This window comes from Bombyx mori, chromosome 10 (genome assembly GCF_030269925.1).
Source record: "Bombyx mori chromosome 10, ASM3026992v2".
NCBI classification, from domain to species: domain Eukaryota; kingdom Metazoa; phylum Arthropoda; class Insecta; order Lepidoptera; family Bombycidae; genus Bombyx; species Bombyx mori.
Window position 1 is genome coordinate 9,383,820 of NC_085116.1, and position 18,060 is coordinate 9,401,879.

At 36.1% G+C, this 18,060-nt stretch overlaps 1 protein-coding gene and 2 long non-coding RNA genes across 11 annotated transcripts in view; 2 read left to right on the top strand and 1 right to left on the bottom strand.

The window, feature by feature from the left end:
- Positions 1-18,060, top strand: part of LOC101735780 (RNA binding protein fox-1 homolog 1-like) — a 47,201-nt gene that overhangs the window by 22,830 nt on the left and 6,311 nt on the right. For 2 of the 8 annotated variants that reach the window (XM_062670656.1, XM_062670653.1), the window contains 9 exons: positions 4,928-5,179; positions 6,800-7,075; positions 7,175-7,228; positions 10,160-10,252; positions 11,160-11,214; positions 12,100-12,138; positions 12,865-13,006; positions 13,984-14,044; positions 16,060-16,232. In XM_062670656.1, the coding sequence (XP_062526640.1) occupies positions 4,928-5,179; positions 6,800-7,075; positions 7,175-7,228; positions 10,160-10,252; positions 11,160-11,214; positions 12,100-12,138; positions 12,865-13,006; positions 13,984-14,044; positions 16,060-16,232 (1,145 nt within the window). Of the gene's footprint in view, positions 1-4,927; positions 5,180-6,799; positions 7,076-7,174; positions 7,229-10,159; positions 10,253-11,159; positions 11,215-12,099; positions 12,139-12,712; positions 12,816-12,864; positions 13,007-13,471; positions 13,544-13,983; positions 14,045-16,059; positions 16,233-18,060 lie in introns of those variants that run through there. The other 6 variants (XM_062670659.1, XM_062670655.1, XM_062670658.1 and 3 more) reach the window with 4 other exon arrangements.
- LOC134199527 (uncharacterized) lies at positions 223-1,352 on the top strand. Its single transcript, XR_009974062.1, has 3 exons — positions 223-396; positions 480-719; positions 824-1,352. It is a non-coding gene; the product is annotated as an uncharacterized LOC134199527 (long non-coding RNA).
- On the bottom strand, positions 1,230-4,152 carry LOC134199528 (uncharacterized). Of its 2 annotated transcripts, XR_009974064.1 has the most exons (3): positions 2,485-3,109; positions 2,091-2,242; positions 1,230-1,507 (listed from the first exon to the last, which is right to left on the bottom strand). It is a non-coding gene; the product is annotated as an uncharacterized LOC134199528 (long non-coding RNA). The 2 variants fall into 2 exon arrangements; XR_009974063.1 differs by having other exon boundaries at positions 2,091-4,152.

Sequence of the window (18,060 nt, forward strand, 5' to 3'; positions counted from 1 at the left end):
GATTTATCCGAGCCTCTTGATACGTTTCGTTCTACTACAAATACGAAACAACATCAGGATCAAGACTTATTTTATTTTATTCTAAATTATAACTATAATTTAACCAGCATATTGTAGACTATCATAAACACATTTGTTTATAACAAAAAGTAATAAAAACATATGTAATTTTTTTTAAATTGGACGTATTGCTATTTTTATCCTAGTCGAAATTATGAAACGAAACGTTTTGACAGTCCGTTTGCCAATAAGCAGTGATCAATTTCTTTTGTTTGTTTTTCTATTGTTTACCTACTATATTAGATGATGACTTACCTCCAAAACGCTTTAAAACTTTCGTTTATAATTCTAAGTGTGTTTATAATTAAAGAGCTACAGTGAAATAAAATGAATTCTGTAAGTATCTATGAACTACATTGATAATAATAATTTTACTTTGAAAACTTTGAGTTCAAGTTTAGAAAATATATCTTTTTCAGTCAAGAAAGGCAGCACCCATGACAAAAGATGAGACGATGATTCTAGCAGAACTTGTGGCGGCATTTCAATAATAAGGCAACAAATGCCACAAACAATAAATTGAAGGAGCAGGCTTGGCAAACCCTTGTAAATGATTTTAATTCGTCGATTCGTCGTTTCCCACGAACTCCATCGCAGCTTCGACTAAAATGGGAAAATTTAAAGAACGCTACGGCAACATAAGAAACAACCTTAGTAAGGTTAGTATAATTAGTTGATTGTTTGTCTCTAATAACACATTGATAAACATGATTTTTTCTTCAGGTTGCCGTAGTATTTGAAATAATTATGCTCTTTGTTACAGGCTGGAGGTGGTAAGGATTGCAGATGAAATTTTGGATAAAGCATGCACATTGTTGTAGGTCACATATAATATTTTTAACACTTTTACAGCCAAGCGGAAACAAGATGGAAGAAAAGAAATGCAAGGCTAGCATAGGGACAATGCATTAGCAGAATATCTAATAGCAAAAAAGAGACTTGACTTGGAAAATAAAGAAGAGGAGATCGTTGTAGCAAAAGTTGTTAGATTTAGATAATTTAAAAAATTAAAAATTACTTAAAAGGAATATTAAATTTCATAAATTAAGTAGGCAATAATAATTTTATGTTAGATAGTTTTTTAAGTAGATGTACAAATTCTAAATTAAATATCTTGCATGTACTAACTACCATGTAATTATCATTTTGGAAAATAAAAAATAGTCAAATTATCTTTGGAGTTTATTTTATAAATTATCTTTGGAAGCAATTATTTATAAGTACATAGTTGTATTTCAGATGTAAGTTTTGAAAATTTGTTACGAACAATTATATTATTTTCCTGTAATGTATCTGCGACTGAAATTTCTGATTCTAATTCCTCTAAATTCATACTTCTAACGATATTATGCAGCATGGCAGCTATAATAACAGCTTGCATATTTTCTAGTTTTAATCTACTTTTCAATGATGTACAGGGAGTCTTCTTTTACAAACACCAATGCATCTGAAAATTATACATTATTCGCTTAAATTATTTTACAATACAGTATAACAAGCTCTTAACTAAAAAAAAAGATTACCTCTCTGTAGTATTTCTTGTTTTAATATGTGATTCATTTTAAATTGTTCCGATTGAGTATGTGGGTTAATTAATCACGTTAAAAGATAGGGTTGTGGGGATAGCCTCTATCGGCAAGCAAATAGCAATTTCCAAGTCCACCTTGTTATCAATGTTCTCTTGATATGTATATAATTTATTATAATAGTGTCATATTAAATTAATATAAACACCTTTTCTGCCGTGAAGCAGTAATGCGTTTCGGTTTGAAGGGTGGGGCAGCCGTCGTTACTATACTTGAGACCTTAGAACTTGTATCTCAAGGTGGGTGGCGCATTTACGTTGTGGATGTCTATGGGCTCCAGTAACCACTTAACATCAGGTGGGCTGTGAGCTCGTCCACCCATCTAAGCAATAAAAAAAAAAAAAAAAAAAAAAAAAAACCTAAATATATAATATAAATAAATAAAAATATAATAATAATATATAATAATAATAATATAAATAAGGTAATATAAATAAGAAATACCTTTTCAATCGGAATGGTTAATTATAGTTGTATCATGAGTAGACCCAGGCCATCAAGCAACAACATTTTGAAACATCAATGATGCATTGCACACAAATTACACATTCAAAATACTCTTTTTCTATTTCTAAATTCCTCTCCTATATTTGAATCTGTAACACAAATATAAAATGTAGAGGTATCAGTGTGTAATAAGAATGAAGGTAAATAGCCTACCAGGTTATTGTATTAGTATATGAATGTCATTTAGGGCACCATGGGAATCCAGCAGTATTATAGAATTCCTGTTGAGTGTGATTTTGTAACACAACAAAAATTAGGTATAATTTTGCTATTGCTATAAACAAATATAAGTTGTAATAACGAGTACTTTTATGGTTAAAATTTATCTTACCTTTTTGACGTTACACTCAAATATGGTCTCATTAAATTAATCAATTCATTCACAACACCTTTGCTCAGAAATCTATAGTCAAATTCGTAATTATTGATCTTCGCCATGTAATTCAGACGATCTTTATTTTCCTAACCATATGATATCGGCCTCACTATCACTATCTGCATCACAATCCATTATCATTAGAAATAATTCCATATCACTATCATCACTGCTACAATATGCCAATATGAAGAGAAACAATTATTAAATTATAGCGATTTACTTTCGAAAGATAAACATGTAACCGGCCGATTTTGACAGATAAGCGAATGCCCATACTAGAGATAGCGCCGCCTACCGGAGAGTTACTTAAAACTCATATTGAAACGGAAGTAAGCACGATTTGTATGAGCGTTCTATCTTTAGCTGGCTATCCGTCCTCCCGACGATGGATAGATAAATCCGATAGGAACTGCTGCCCGTCGATAGGTTATTGGAACGTAAGTAAGGACAAAAATATAGATTTGTCTATCTTTAGTAACCGAAACTAGGGATAGATAGGTTATTGAAAACGGCCGTTAGAAGTGGCAATGAAAAGATAAGGTATGTGAGGTAAGATTGCTGATCGTGGGAGGCATGATTCTCGGTTTTATTCCCAAAGAATTTAAAGCATGTGGGCACGACATTTTTTGGTTGTTTTAATTTTGGCATTCCGGCTAATTGTGTCACAAATATCCACTATTAATGAAAATCTTTGAACACACCTAAATTAGAACGATGTTTCTAAGCACGGATGCTGAGTTCACACAGGTGTCCCATAAGTAGTTCCCGAGATTACTCCCCTACACAGAAACAAACTATTTAATATCTTCATGAGAGATGTGAAACTGTAGGCGCTATCTTATCTCCGGCTCCGCCATTTTTAAGTCAATCAAATTACTCGAATGGTGTTGACAATACCTATGATGATTAGTATCAATGTAAAATGTGTGCTTACTACACAATCTACTACTAGTACTCAAAGAATAAATTAGGAGTATAGTTAGGAGAATATGGTACATAGAAGTAGAAGTAGTTTGAGGTATTAGGGCTTTCGAGGCTGTAGTTCTAGATTAATAACCCATTGGACAAATACCATGTAAGATTACTTGAATAAAGCTAAACAGAATGAGTTCTTCTCGGACAACGGGCTTAGAACAATCACTATTAAAATCCAACGTAAAAAATGGAGTTTCAAAATAAATGGTGTTGTAACATCTCCATATAAATATCCATACTTCCATACTAATATTATAAATGTGAAAATGTGTTTGTTTGTCCTTCTTTCGCGTCAAAACGATCCTACGGATTGACGTGATTTTAAAGTGATAATATTAGGTCAGGAGAGTGACATTACCTTTCATCCCGAACATGTTTGCACGGGAAACTACACTAACACATTTTCTTGAGCACGCGCGCGAGCTAGTGGGTAAAAGCTAGTCATCTGTATTTGTACTACTAACCTGTATACTGTCTTGTTCAAACAAATTTTAGTTGAAAGTTTATTTTGAAGCAGACAGCCTTAAAAAAAATTCAGCCTCACCGCCAAATTGTGGCCAGTATCAAAGATATGTTTCAATTCATACACGCATATTTTTCGCTAAAATACACATTAAACAAATGTTAGGATATAATTCTTTCGATTCCAGCAGATAAAATATTGACCACTTAGACTGTCCGTGGAGAAACAAATATTTTGGCACGTGCTCTTTGCGTCAATATTTCGATTCATAGCCCAGAAACATCAACTAAAGCTTGTTTATTTATTACGACAGAATTAGTACATAACCCGCCGAAATCGTGTCCGTGAGACTAGAAAATATTTAACTGAGGAATACGACAATGCGACAGAGACTGCAGTTTTAAAATTCAGAACTATATTAATGCTCATGTTATTGAGAAATCAGACTAGCATATATTCATTTACAAAATCACAAACATTCCAATATATTTATGTAATGCGTCCTTGTCATTGTAAATATTATTCGAATGTTGTAAGCTCTACAAATTCTTATTCAAGGAATATTAATATTAGCTTCCCTTTCGTTGATCTTTCTAATATAGACAGTCGATAAATGTAATAGTAGTCACAGTAAAATATCCTAGATTAATAGTTCATCTGGCTATTCATCATATGGGTACACGATACCGGCTACTTCTAGTTTCTGCTTCTACGCTCCTTTGATTCTTCCATAATGACAGTATCCCCTTCTCAATTATCTTCTTCCGGCTTCTTTCTATCTCCAGCTCTTCTTTCTGTTATTACTTATTAACCCAGCCATATAAGTTTTTGCAGTAATAATGTCCACAACACCAAACTTCCATTTCGTGTTTCAAGATGGACGGTGTTATTCACTTTGTGATTTATAATAAGCCTCTTATAAAACCTCATGCTACATACTACTTTATACTTTTTCAGCATATGGTGGGGACGGGTATGGCGACCCCGTTCCCTGCGGCGGCGGCGGCTGCGGCTGCGGCTGCACAATTTGCCGCTAATGGCGATGCCCTTGCGGGAGTGAAGGCGGACGCAAGTGGCCCGACGCCCTCTTCACAACCACCTCTAGTTAAAAGCGAAGGTCCACCGACATCGACAGCGCTCTCGACGAACAATTTCTCACCCCAACCTCAGTCACAGCATCAGAATTCAATAGAAAACCAGAATAGTTCAGTAAGTACCACCACTTCCGCATAACATGTTTCTTTATTATTTTACTGGAATCCCAGAAACTACCGCCGGAACATTGTAACACTAATCTAACTCTTATAGTTGCCTCGGAGTAACGACTGTCCCGCCCTTCAGACCGGAAAACATCTGAATCTGTTAAAACAGATGGTACATGTTAAGTATTTATAATACTTTTTTCTATTTCGTTCTGTTGTGGACATTAGGAAAAAAAAGTTACTATTTCCAATCTTTATTGATGCTCATCCATAGCTAACTAACCAATTAATAATCAATATCTGTTGACAGACAAACGATTAAATAACAGTTAATTGTTTCTCTATATGTATGATCATAATACTTAACTCTTCACGAGACTTGTACTTAAATTACGTACGTGTTTCGTATAGTCCTAGATGTATATGAAGAAGCCGAACATACCCGCCGAGCATAGTGTGGACGAGTTGGGTCGTCACTAGTATAAAATGAACCGAAAAACGCAAATAAAACATTCCTAGTGAATTTTTATATAAAACTGTGTAGGCTTAGGTTGGAAATAGCCAACTTCGTCATTATTTCGCCGTGTCGCTTTTAATATATTATAATCTCATTTAATATTGTGTCACGTATTTTCGTTTATTTTTGTAAAGTTATAATAATTTATTTTTGAGTTTCAATAATAAATTTCAGATCTTACAAAAAAATTCGCCGTCTGGATATTTAATTAGAACACAACGATCTTTTATAAAACACAGTAGAGAATTCGACCTCATGCCTCAAGGTGGATTGCGGCATTCAAATTGTAATGTGCTCCCGTAATCACTTAACATCGAATATGTCGTGAGCTTGATCACTCCATGGTCCCTCGTGCTATTGCTGCTACAAAACACTAGTTAACTTCTTTCACAAACTTAGTTTATTTACACAACAACTACTTAAAAATATAAAACCCACTCAATCCAAAACTTAAACGCTGGTCAAATCTAATAAACAAAGCATTTTTAAAAACATTTGTATCGCGAATCGACTAAAAGCCTAACGTGATTGCTCTTCGATTTTAAGGACAAGGTACCTACTCGTTATTTTAATGCAACGGAAGACGCCATTTTTCAACGCGAACGCAGCTGACATTTGCACCCTGCGTTCCCCTGAGACCGTTGATACCGAATCCATCAATTGATTTTTGTGTTCTCCATTGCGTGCTGTGCAAAAATACTAATAACAAAAAAGTGTGTGTGTGTGTGTGTGTGTGTGCAAGTCACACACGGTAGAAGTGAAACTTATAAATAAGATATAGATATAGTGACTATCCCACTACACAGGAGCATACATATGGACAATGTTTAGTAGACGATAGTGGGGATGCTACGAAGAATCGCACAAAGAGGAGACCGAGAACGTCTAATGTGTTCTATCTCATTCTCTCGCCGGCTGAATCCTATACATTTATGTGTTTGTGTCTCTATGGACTTATTTTTTGATTTCATCGAGTTTGAAATCACAACGATTCTAAAGAAGTTTCACATCAAAAAAAACTTTAGAATATGATATTTCAGTGCTGTCGGAAATTACTGTGTAATTACAATATCGTGACAGTGAATTTAGTATATAAATCAATAATTCCAGCAAAGCGAAGGGGAGTCAAACGAAGAAAACACGCCGGTCAGCGTGGCAGCCGCGGTAGCACAGCAGGCGGCGGCCGTTGCTGTGGCTCAGCAGACCGCAGCCGCCCACGCCGCGGCCGCCGCTGTCAATGCGGCTGTCGCAAACGCAAATGCATCCGTGGCCACCTCACCCGAGAAGACTTTAGTGCCGATGTCACAAGCCTCGCAACCAAAGCGGCTACACGTCTCCAACATACCGTTCAGATTTAGAGATCCCGACCTCAGAAATATGTTTGGGGTACGTTTGTTTCCGATTCTAGCATGGCATGTTATTAGCTATAAATCTCGAAGCGCCAGTCGGCAACTAGATCTCAATATGTAACGTTTTATATTTCAGCAATATGGCACAATACTTGATGTAGAAATTATCTTCAACGAGCGCGGATCGAAGGTAAGCAATGGCTTATTTGGAACAGAATATGCCCGAAATGGCCATCTGAAATTCTGTACAAGAAAGAATTTCATCATGGCTATTTCTTGAGTCAAAATTTATAATAACGAAATGAGGTTTCAGAAACAATAACCAAATTCAATAAAATTATATATTGAATGGTCATACTGACAATATTATTGCAGTGTAAAATTCTATAATATATTAGGCTTTAAAAATGTAATAATGTTTTAAAAGTGTTGGTTATTGTTTTTGATTGTTCCACATGAATGAGAAGAAGATAAATAAAGTCACAAGCATTATAACTACTAGTAAATAGTTTTACGCATTTCGTTATGGTACTCTGAGCGCCTCTAATTTTGGGAAATATTCTTCTCATTCGTGTCCATAAAAAGGTCTTTGTCGCTGTTTCATAATTTACTTCATTCTGTATGAAAACAGTAGCGTCAAAGATCTTAAGAAATTCCTGTAATTGCTGCCCAAACTGTTAGATTGTTTACAAGTAAAAGTCATTCCCTTGCGTTATTTAATGAATTAAAATAATTTAATCATTTCAATGTGAACTGTGACCTACAAGTAAAAAAGTTCAATATCTACTTACGAAATTATTTAGATAATACATATTTATAATTGATCCTTTTAAGTTGCAGTCACATTAAAAGAACATTAAATTTCTTTGATGAATAATTTGTTAATCTTCGCTTAACAAATTCTAAAGGCAAATGGGCTTAGTAAAATTAATAATCAATAATTTTGTTTAAAAAACCTTCTTTTCATAGCATATTCTGGTTTTAATGTTTGGTGCAGTATATCTAATAGCATTGTATATTATCATTGAATAATAAATAATATTGTCTATTTTATACTTTAAACTTATTACTTATGACATACTTCAGTCGTCGTTGTCGGTAGTTTTTTTTTTTATATGAAAACGAAAACCGAATCCGCAAACCGAAGTAAGTCATGGGTGAGAATGATATAATATGCTGTATTAATGAAACATTTTATGATACTCAAAAAACAACTCTCACTGTAAATGCTAAACGTGAAATGTTGAGACAATGAAGATATTTTTTACAATTGATTGGATTGAACGCTTTTTCGTGTTTACGCTTTCCTTGTGTCAGTTTGGTGACCGCCCCCTAAAGTAGTCCATGCTCGCTCATGTCAAGAAGTATTTTACTCTTTTCAATTAATAGCTCCAAGTTATTTTTTTCTTGAACGCCTCACATTGGGATATGCAGTATTAGAGAATGATGCATCGTCACTATAACAGCTGATTTCCTAAGTCATGTTGCCGGGACAGCTCTATTATTCATCACTAATAAATATTTTATCGTCCAAACTATTCCCATCCTTACTTCTTGTTAACTGTCGCACTAGCAGCTACCGCTACTGCCCCTATAGTTGTGTGCATTCACATGACCGAGCTGCGTCTCAATAATACTCACATTACGATGAGCGTATTAACTAGTAGTAGTAGTAGTAGTACAGGTCTACAAATATGTGTATAGTTTGGGCGATCAGTCAAACGAGATATTAAAATGTATTAGATTTTCTTCTTTTTTGTCTTTCACTTTGTTCTTATTAATAAACAACTCAACCATATATGCTTTTCTAACAAGGGGACATTATTTTTACTAGTTTTGGGCATGTAAATTCCGCTGATCCCTGAATACGATGTTATAGCCGTAAAGTGTAAACTATTGTTTGTAGTAACTAAGGTGCATCATTTAGTTGAGCTTTGTATTGTATAGCACTTGTCTTCTTGTCTTCGGGTCAAAATCTGCGTCTCCCAAATTGAACGGATTCGTTGCACTGCGGGCGCCATTGACCTCGTGACTAGCGGACGATCCGCAGCCTTATTGCTAAAACAAATAAGACTCTTTCTCTCTGCCCAGCTCATAGTTTACAAATACTTGCACCCAGAATGGTAATAATAGAGCTGTCATTGCTTTTATAAGTGTATAAGCGTTCCGTAAGGTCAGCAAAATGTTTGCCACTTTTCACAACTCGTCTCTTCCACTGTATTGTGTGCTGTGCTAGCTGCTTTTTGTATCTATGGGTTATCACCACTTATTGACAGTAGCGTCCTTTGTCTTAAGCACGTGTATTTTAATTGAGATTTTGATGAGACATCTTGCTCTGTGTTTTGTATGCTATAGTTAATAACATTCGAATCAGTATTTGGGTTAACCAAAGAATAACCGAAAGAAGACAATATAGACGTGTCATAATTTGGCCACTGTATAATTAAACGCACTTTAAAGCTACCAACGGTGACCGGTAGCTATGACGAGCTTTGTTTATGTGCGCGCGTAAGTTATATTATGTGATTTGTTGAATGTTATACTATTAGTTCGGTGGCCCTTAACATTATATTGTATAGAATTCGTATTCGTAGATTTTTGACGGCCGTCGGTTACAACCTTTTAATTTGTGAAGCGGTCGGCCATAATTTATTAGTTTCGATTAGAAATAGATTTTGCATGATCGGTGAACATTACGTGTATAGATCAATTTGCAGCTAACATTTCACACAATAAGTTATTTGGTGAAATCAAAAGAAAAATCAGCATCTTCGAAATCGTTTAAAGATCAATTCCCAGTCTTATATTTAGGCATTAATATATACATATATATATCTTTAGTTAATTTGTAACAGTAGGTCGGACAGTAATTCTATTGTGTATTTTAATTCCGAAAGCTTATTATGTGTACCCATTCGCTAGAATTACGCTCAAAGTATCAACGTACTCAATGAATCAATTATGTAATATCCTCTCGATATTTCAATAGATATTTTTTTCTTTATTTATTTAAATTAAAAAAAAATTATTAATTATGCAATGCATAAATGTTAATTTTTGTTGCACGTTGTTTTTTGAGCGACGCTGTTTTTAATGCATGTTTTGTCTGTCTTGCATGCAGGGATTCGGTTTTGTAACATTCGCAAATAGTGGTGATGCGGAGCGAGCACGAGAGCGTCTTCACGGCACCGTGGTTGAGGGCAGAAAGATAGAGGTGTGCATGACTCAATGAATACCATCCGTAGCACTATGTAACTTATAACATCCCGCTCCTACGCCCCGCGCCCCGCGCCCACCGCCCACCGCCCTCCGCAACCTGCGCTCGTCTGCTCTGTAGTTACTGTCATGCTAGCGGGCGCGCTCGACCCCGCACTATTAGCACTAAGTACGCCGACCTTTAATCCACAAACAAACCTTATTTATTTTATCCCTTTACTCTCTAGACGGTCATTTATAATGCCGATCGATTCAGAGAGTCTCACAGGGAAATGTAGAACGAAACATATCGTCACAGGCACTGACAGTGCAGAGGTAAGATTGCAATAACAAATATAGTTCCATTCTACCTTTAGTCAATTTTGACGAAATCGAATACTGCGCGTACCCGGCGGGGTACGGTACAGGGGGACCAATTCCGGTGTAGTATTCCTTTTTTTTAATAATATTAAATGTTTTTGGTACCTAACCAATATTCGGCAGAGTGGATAATCAAATTATGGGTTCGATTCCCGTAGCGTATGGATTATTATAAGGTGCGGATGTGAGATTATGTGAAACAAAAACACCTATTAATGTTAATTTAATAGGGAAATCTCAACGATATGGTTGGTGGACGTTAGGACATTGTGATCCGATACGAGTTAGAACTTGATAAAATTTATTTTTCATATTAATAACGCTTCAGTTTTGGAGCGTAATGGAAGTGGAATCATTAAATATTTCTATTCATGGTAATTGTTACAAGTCAAAAGCAATCGAAGTCAAAACTAAGCAGAAGAATTTAGTTCGATAGAAATTCTTTAGTGCACATCTGTAATGAAGTCCTCGTACATTGGGGATAGTTAGACTGGTGCCCTAAAGTTGATTAGACCTCATTGTGACCTGACATTTTCTGAAAATAGGTCAATAACGCGACAGCGCGGGTACAAACGAAGAAACCGCCAACCGTTCCAAACGGTAAGTTGTTTTTGTTCAATTGGTCCGACTCCCATTCCACTCGCTCGAGATGCTCGAAAGTCGAACACCGATATGTCGATTTGTACAAAATAACCTCCTTCAAGGGACATTCGCAGACTTATAGGTCTATAGTTGACACACTAAAACTTAGTCCTAAATGTAGCATTTAATAACAAAATCTCATTTAATTAGAATAATTTTCAAATAAAACTGAACTTTGATGAATGTGATTTTTGAGTTGTTTTTTTTCTCTCTCTTTTTTTAAACCATCCAGTAATACTGGCTAGGAACGGATCAGTGCCCACTTTGGGTGAGAGCTGTAAAAAAAAATCGATGTTGTCCATATTGAAATGTGAATATTAGCTACATGTGGCTTCACCTTCGTGTGTCTGAATGCAACTAGGTGAATGTTGTTTAGTGAATGATAACGTCGACGACCGGAGACGGCCCCTCACCCACATTGACATGAATGAATGAATGAACCCATATTGAATACATACAGACAAAATCCTGTATTAATAATGTATTTTGTGTCTTTAGAAACACAACCTCGAACATTGGGCCGTCTCCGGGCATCAATGATTGCCTGTTACATACATACATAGGTGGAATTTAAAATGCGTTTGATTCTATGATCAGTGATTAGAAAGCTTGCTAGTTTTAAATTAGGTGAACATAATTTAATATATTATATATTGGTCTGTCTTTATTCTGTCTTGAGTATAGCTGGAACTTATGCAACCTCGGTCTTGCACTGCTCGTGTTTCGATTCCGTAGTACCAGAATGTAGCTAGGTAAAATTGATTTATAGTTAAACGAATATGTAGACGATGTAATTTTTCATTTTTGTATTATTTGAACGTGAACTTGTTTATTTTGTTTCAGTGTGTGTGCAGTGGCCCGAAGGTGAGACCTCGCCATTTGGTAATTAAATGTTTTATTTTGTGTATTCAGAATATTTACTATTTGACAATTTCGAAAACAATAATTAGATCATTAATTCATTGATGTGGTGGGATCATGCATTCGTTTAGATTCATCGCCCTATCAGAGTTGTATTATTGAGCATTTATAGTTTATTTAAGTCAGCAAGAACCTGTCCCGTATTTATCCCGTTCCCGTATTATTAACGGCCGTCTGGTGTAGTGGTAAGTGACATGGTCACTACACAAGGGGGTCGCGGGTTCGAATCCCGCCAAGGGAAGGTTATGGATGTATATTAAATATATGTATAATAAAAATCTTACATTTATATCCGTTAACTGGTACCTGTAACACAGTTCTTTACGAACTTATCACGGGACCAGTTAACATGGCGTGATTGTTAGTAAATATTTATTTATTTATTTATTGGGTACCTACCTGAGAGTCGAAATTCCGAAACCCATTTCTGTGACGTATTTCGCGTCGTAAAGAGCGAGCTCCGGGTCTCTGGGAGTAGAATGCCTGTGCCGGCGCTGAGAAGGTACGGTAGGTGAGGTGGTGAGTGTGTGCGCAGGGCTGCGGGTGTCGGGCGTGACGTGGCCGTGGCTGAGCGCCGCGCCCGCCGCCGCGCCCGCGCCCCCGCTCGTGCTGACGCCGCGCGCCGCCCAGCGCCGCAGGTAACCGTGTCGAGCTCGCATGTCAGTAGTGGCCGTGTGTTGCATGCAGTGTCCGGCGCCGGCTCGCTGCGAGGTGCGGCCGTGCTGCGCGCCCGCTCCCCGCGCCCCGCACCGCACACCCTCCCGCACGCACAGCACGCCTTGTTGCCCCGCGCCGCCGCCTACGCACATCACTTGCACGCCTACGCACCGTGAGTACCCGCGCACCGCACTCCGCCCACCCCCCCGCATATCCCTCCCATTCACGAACGAATAAACGAACTGCAATTAAATCAATAATAAAGTAATACGCGGTATAAAGAAATTAAATAATTAATATAAAGAAATTAAAAATATTGGACAGTATGTTTTTATTTAGGGCACAAAAAGCGTACGACCTTGATTTTTGTTTGAGTTTTGTCGGATAATTTTTCAGCAGCGATTGTACTAAAAATTTTCATATTATTTTCACTGATATTAAAAACTGCTAATCTATAAAAAAATCTGAAATTTTTCAATTCGTTTTTATTTATTCTATATTTAAAATTTAATAAAGAGATATCCAATTTCTCCTAAGAAACGTCTAACTGTGTTGTTAATTTGGATGATGTCCAGAAACAATAAATTGTAATTTAAAGTGAGGATTGTCCACTGACTATGAACTTTGACATCAACAGGGGTCAAGTACTCCCGCCCGGCCCTTTATTCCACTGATCCAATACCTCCCGAATCCCTATCGCTCCACACCGGTATGATTTCTTCTGTGCTGTAAAAAAACATTAACAATTGTACAGTATGTTGTGTAGTGCTCACACGTAACTAATTTCCTTACAATAAACTAGTAATTGCTTTGCAAAAGTAAACTTGCCGTAGGTAGTATTAATACATTTGTATTTTTAGCTCTGTGGTTTAATAATAAAAGAGTTTTTTTTTCACCTGCTCGCTGACCGAAAACTTTTGTTGATTTGCCGTAGTGTTTTGTACAAACCAATTATTTTATTTTTGTTAGCGTAAAATTTATATAATCCAGTATTTAATAATATGTTAGGAAAATGTTACATATGTAAAATTAAACTACTATTATCCATAGATATAAAGTTTGCTGCTGTCCAACATTTATTTAGTAAATTGTATAGAAAAAAAAACTTTCCTATTTTAATACGTCTATGTTACTCACTTTACTTTGCAGTGTTTATTACGACCCGTTCCTAGCCGCAGCCGCTACAGCTGACTCCAACTACAGACTACAGGTACTGTATACTGTTTCTATATGTCTATAGAGAATATTCCTCTCTTTCTTCTTTCATTTATCATACCATGTAGGGCTCACGATGTGTCCATATTAAAGTTTGATTTAGCCTACAGTCTAACGAACTGATAACCTAATTGGGAAGAGTAGGGCTCTGATTAGATTAGTGGGGGGGCTTAGATGAAAAAAAAATTGCGTGTCAGCTTGGTTGCGCGACTGGAGTTTACTCATTAGATGCGATGTCATTGAATATACAATAAGCTAAGGGGGATAATTTGCGCTACCTGAGTTTATAACAATTAAACCAAATGATTCCAAATTTAATATATGTTAATTATTCATGTAATATACATCACTGGTAAATGATACATAGAAATATGTGAATGTAGACAATTTACTAAACTGACATTAGATTAGGGCGTGATAATTGGTGACAATTCACTTTGAAGTTTAAGTGCTATTTTATAAATTCAATTATTCTATTTGAATGTAATGTTGTCTGTTAATACTCAATTAGACGACCGATCAAATTTTCGTAAATAGGAAATGAAATCGATTCTTGAGGAAGGTAAACACCAGAAATGACATTATAGCTACTATAGACGGATGATAGGAGGGTAACATAGTTCTTCGAGAATCTCGAGTCCTAAGTACCTTCTGATATCAATCCAGCTTAATAGTACTTTTGTTTTGTGATTTACATAATCATCAAGGATATTATTATTGTTATTATTATTATTTTTCGCAAATATGTTGGCATAACATTTATATGGCTGTGGTGACATTGCATATGTTGTTACAGGCCGCGAAGCCGGCAGCCGAGGTAAACCGACACGCATTTAGACTTTAAAAATCTTTATGCGATTTTATCTGTATCTCTATCGCTTCCTGGTTCATGTTCCACCGCGCTAAAACGTATTATAAAATTTTTGTATTCGTCGTGGAGTGATTTGGGATTTTGTTTGCTCCTTTATATTATTCGTATCGAAGTATTTGATATTGATTGGTAATCCACAGTAATGCGGGGTGCACATTGTTTGTTGTGGTAACCGATTTGAAGTCGCACGAGCGCGGCCGCGGCTCGGTCGCGCGGTTTGCTTACTGTTTCTTTTCATTGTTGACCGTTGGTATTGTGGTGGGTGATTTAGTTTTAGGCTAACGCTGATGCTGCGACACGAACAGAACGCTAATCGTATCATGCCCCGAGTAGTGTGAACATTGAGCCCACAAATTGTAAACTTCATTACCAATCATACTAACGATCTTATATTAAAGTAGATTAGATAAAAAAAGTTTTTTTTTTTATATATATTTTATTTTATTCATTCACTACTATAGTTTCGCCTTTAGTTCGTGTATTTGTTTTATCACTGCATGCTCATATTAACTTGTCGTAGTTAGGCGCAATCCGATAGTGTTTATAAATTCGATATTGTGCCGAGAAATGTACCACAAATCTGTACGTAAAATAGATAGAGAAACGCAGCATGTCGTACGTACGTTTTTCTTGTAAATAAAATGTGGTAATTTTTATTGTTTTTGACATATTATTATCATAGTGCGTTTACATCATTTATCTTCTGCATCGTTCTCGCTTTCTATTCTGGCCTCATAGGGTGATACGAAGTTCAGAAGAATGAAGACGACATCAATCGCTCCGGTTCATCAAATCGATCTGACATCCGATAGGTTTGTGGGCTCACTGTTCGACCGAGACGTCCGCTCGATCGTTAACAGTGCTAGGGTTCGGTGAGATTGGGAATTATCTAATGCCTGTGCCCGTCTTTATGGATAATATTGGAGTAGATTCAGCTGAATTATGTTTTTCAATCAGATTCGTAAAAGCCAATGAACCGGAACGATATATTGGACACTCTGGGAAAAGCACCTTAAATAGATCCTTTCATGCTTATACTCATCCGATCCAAATCCGAAGAAAGTTTTAAAACGTGATATTCTCACAAATTGGCTTATTCAAATATAAGAACAGTAATTAATGAAGTTGGACGACGACAGGCCGCAGCAGCCGCGGCGGCGGCAGCGAGCCCCCTGCTGAAGTCTCCGCTGACGTCGGCGCAGCACTCGGCGCTGGCGGCGGCCGCGGCGGCGAACTACGGGGCCGCCGCGCGCGCCGCCGCCGCCGTCTCCGCCGCGCCCGCGCCCACCGCCCTCGCGCCCGTGCCCGCCACGTCTGTACCGCTCTTACTATATTCTATAACACTACTCTATCTATATATCTTCAACATTATTACGTCCGCTGTATCGATTATGCCTATAATAATCCGGGTATAAAAATAATAAATATATATACATATATTCAAATACTTTTATAAGGAATTTCCACTTAAACAGCAAAGTGCGGAGGCAGGGATTCTGTAGATTATGCCACATATTTTTAAATTTAGGTATTATTAGATTTAAGTTTATAGACTAAGATTACAGGCAGCGGTAAAATAACAGCGATAGTTTCAGCTATCACAAAGCTGAGCCGCGGCCTTTTTATCTCCACTGTGCTAGTATAATATATTGCAATATTGCTTAGAATTAGAATTTTTATGTCATATTAATTGAAAATTTATTTGTATCTCTATTGTGAAGTAAATAAGTGCAATTATTATTATTATTATTATATATAACAATTGCAGGTATAAATAAAATACGTACCTAACACGTAATCACGAACAACCACCACGATTAGGAAACATCTTGTAATTGAAAAATCGAATTTCTTTTCATTCGATTATCAGGCGAGGTAAGTAGGATTTATTGTAAACTTACACAGGTTCAGTCAATTTCAAACAAATTAAACTTTCGGTTTTAAATGATATTATAGTAGTTTTTTTACTATACAATATTGTCATAACTCATTTCTCAAGATTGATTTAGAGTTATTGAAGGTGTCTATAAAAACTCCACTAATCACCCATTAATTATGTCAAACTCTTCTGCCGTCAAAAAAGAAATCTAAAATTTTTTTTGGGTGCCGGTTTTCCTTTAATTTTGTGCATACCATTATTTGCTAGTAACACATTTGTTCCCGAATCGGCGAGGCACGCATACTCTTGAATTTTTGGGATTTCGATCGATCTGTTCTTATTATATTTGGGAGCTAAATGCGAACGAACTCTCAGTTTATTATGCTCTTGCTGGACGTCTGCGTTGTCGCTTCCCACAATTTGGAAATTGTCCAATACCGGAAGACAAAAATACTATATACTCGACCGAATAAATAATGTAACGAAACTATTGAATAATGAACTGATGTCGTATTATGAGAATTTTAACTATAACAAACTAGCGACCCGCCCTCGCTTCGCTTCGTGAACTGTAATTTTTTATTGATCTTATTGAATATTCTTTTAAACAAGTCTGGTCCTGATAGTAACAAACACAATAAAAAAAGAACGTACTTAATATACAAAAAATCTAATCTTTCCTCTTCTTATAGTAATCGTTCAGTATTTTGGCGACAATGACTTACAAATAATAGATATATGCTGTCATGGACTTTTCTGTAGGACTATTTGAGATAAACATTTTCATTTTACATTATATACATATGTGTAACTCCAACGGTTTTTGCGGCGTACTAAAAAACCTACGCAGATGGCGGATTTTTTCCATCTTACTTGACTCCTATCGTTATATTTTGGGTAATTAACACTATATTTAATTTATAGCCTTTTTTATTCTGATGTGTAAGCTTAGTGTCATATGTATTTATATCGAATCCACAGCCCAAATAATAAGTTTCAAGCTATTAGCTCTAAAAATGACGATACTTCCAAACAAATTTTCAACCCTTTATAACCATTTTTCCGCATTAAAAAGTCTCTGTCCTTACTTGTGCTTGTCTCTACACTATCTGTGTACCAAATTTAATTTAAATCGGTTCAGTAGTTTTGGCGTAAAAGCGCGACAGACAGACAGATAGAGTGTTACTTTCATATTTATGATATTATAAATAAATAAAATAAATCGTAAATAGTACCTATGTAATAGTAAAGTAATCTTTTA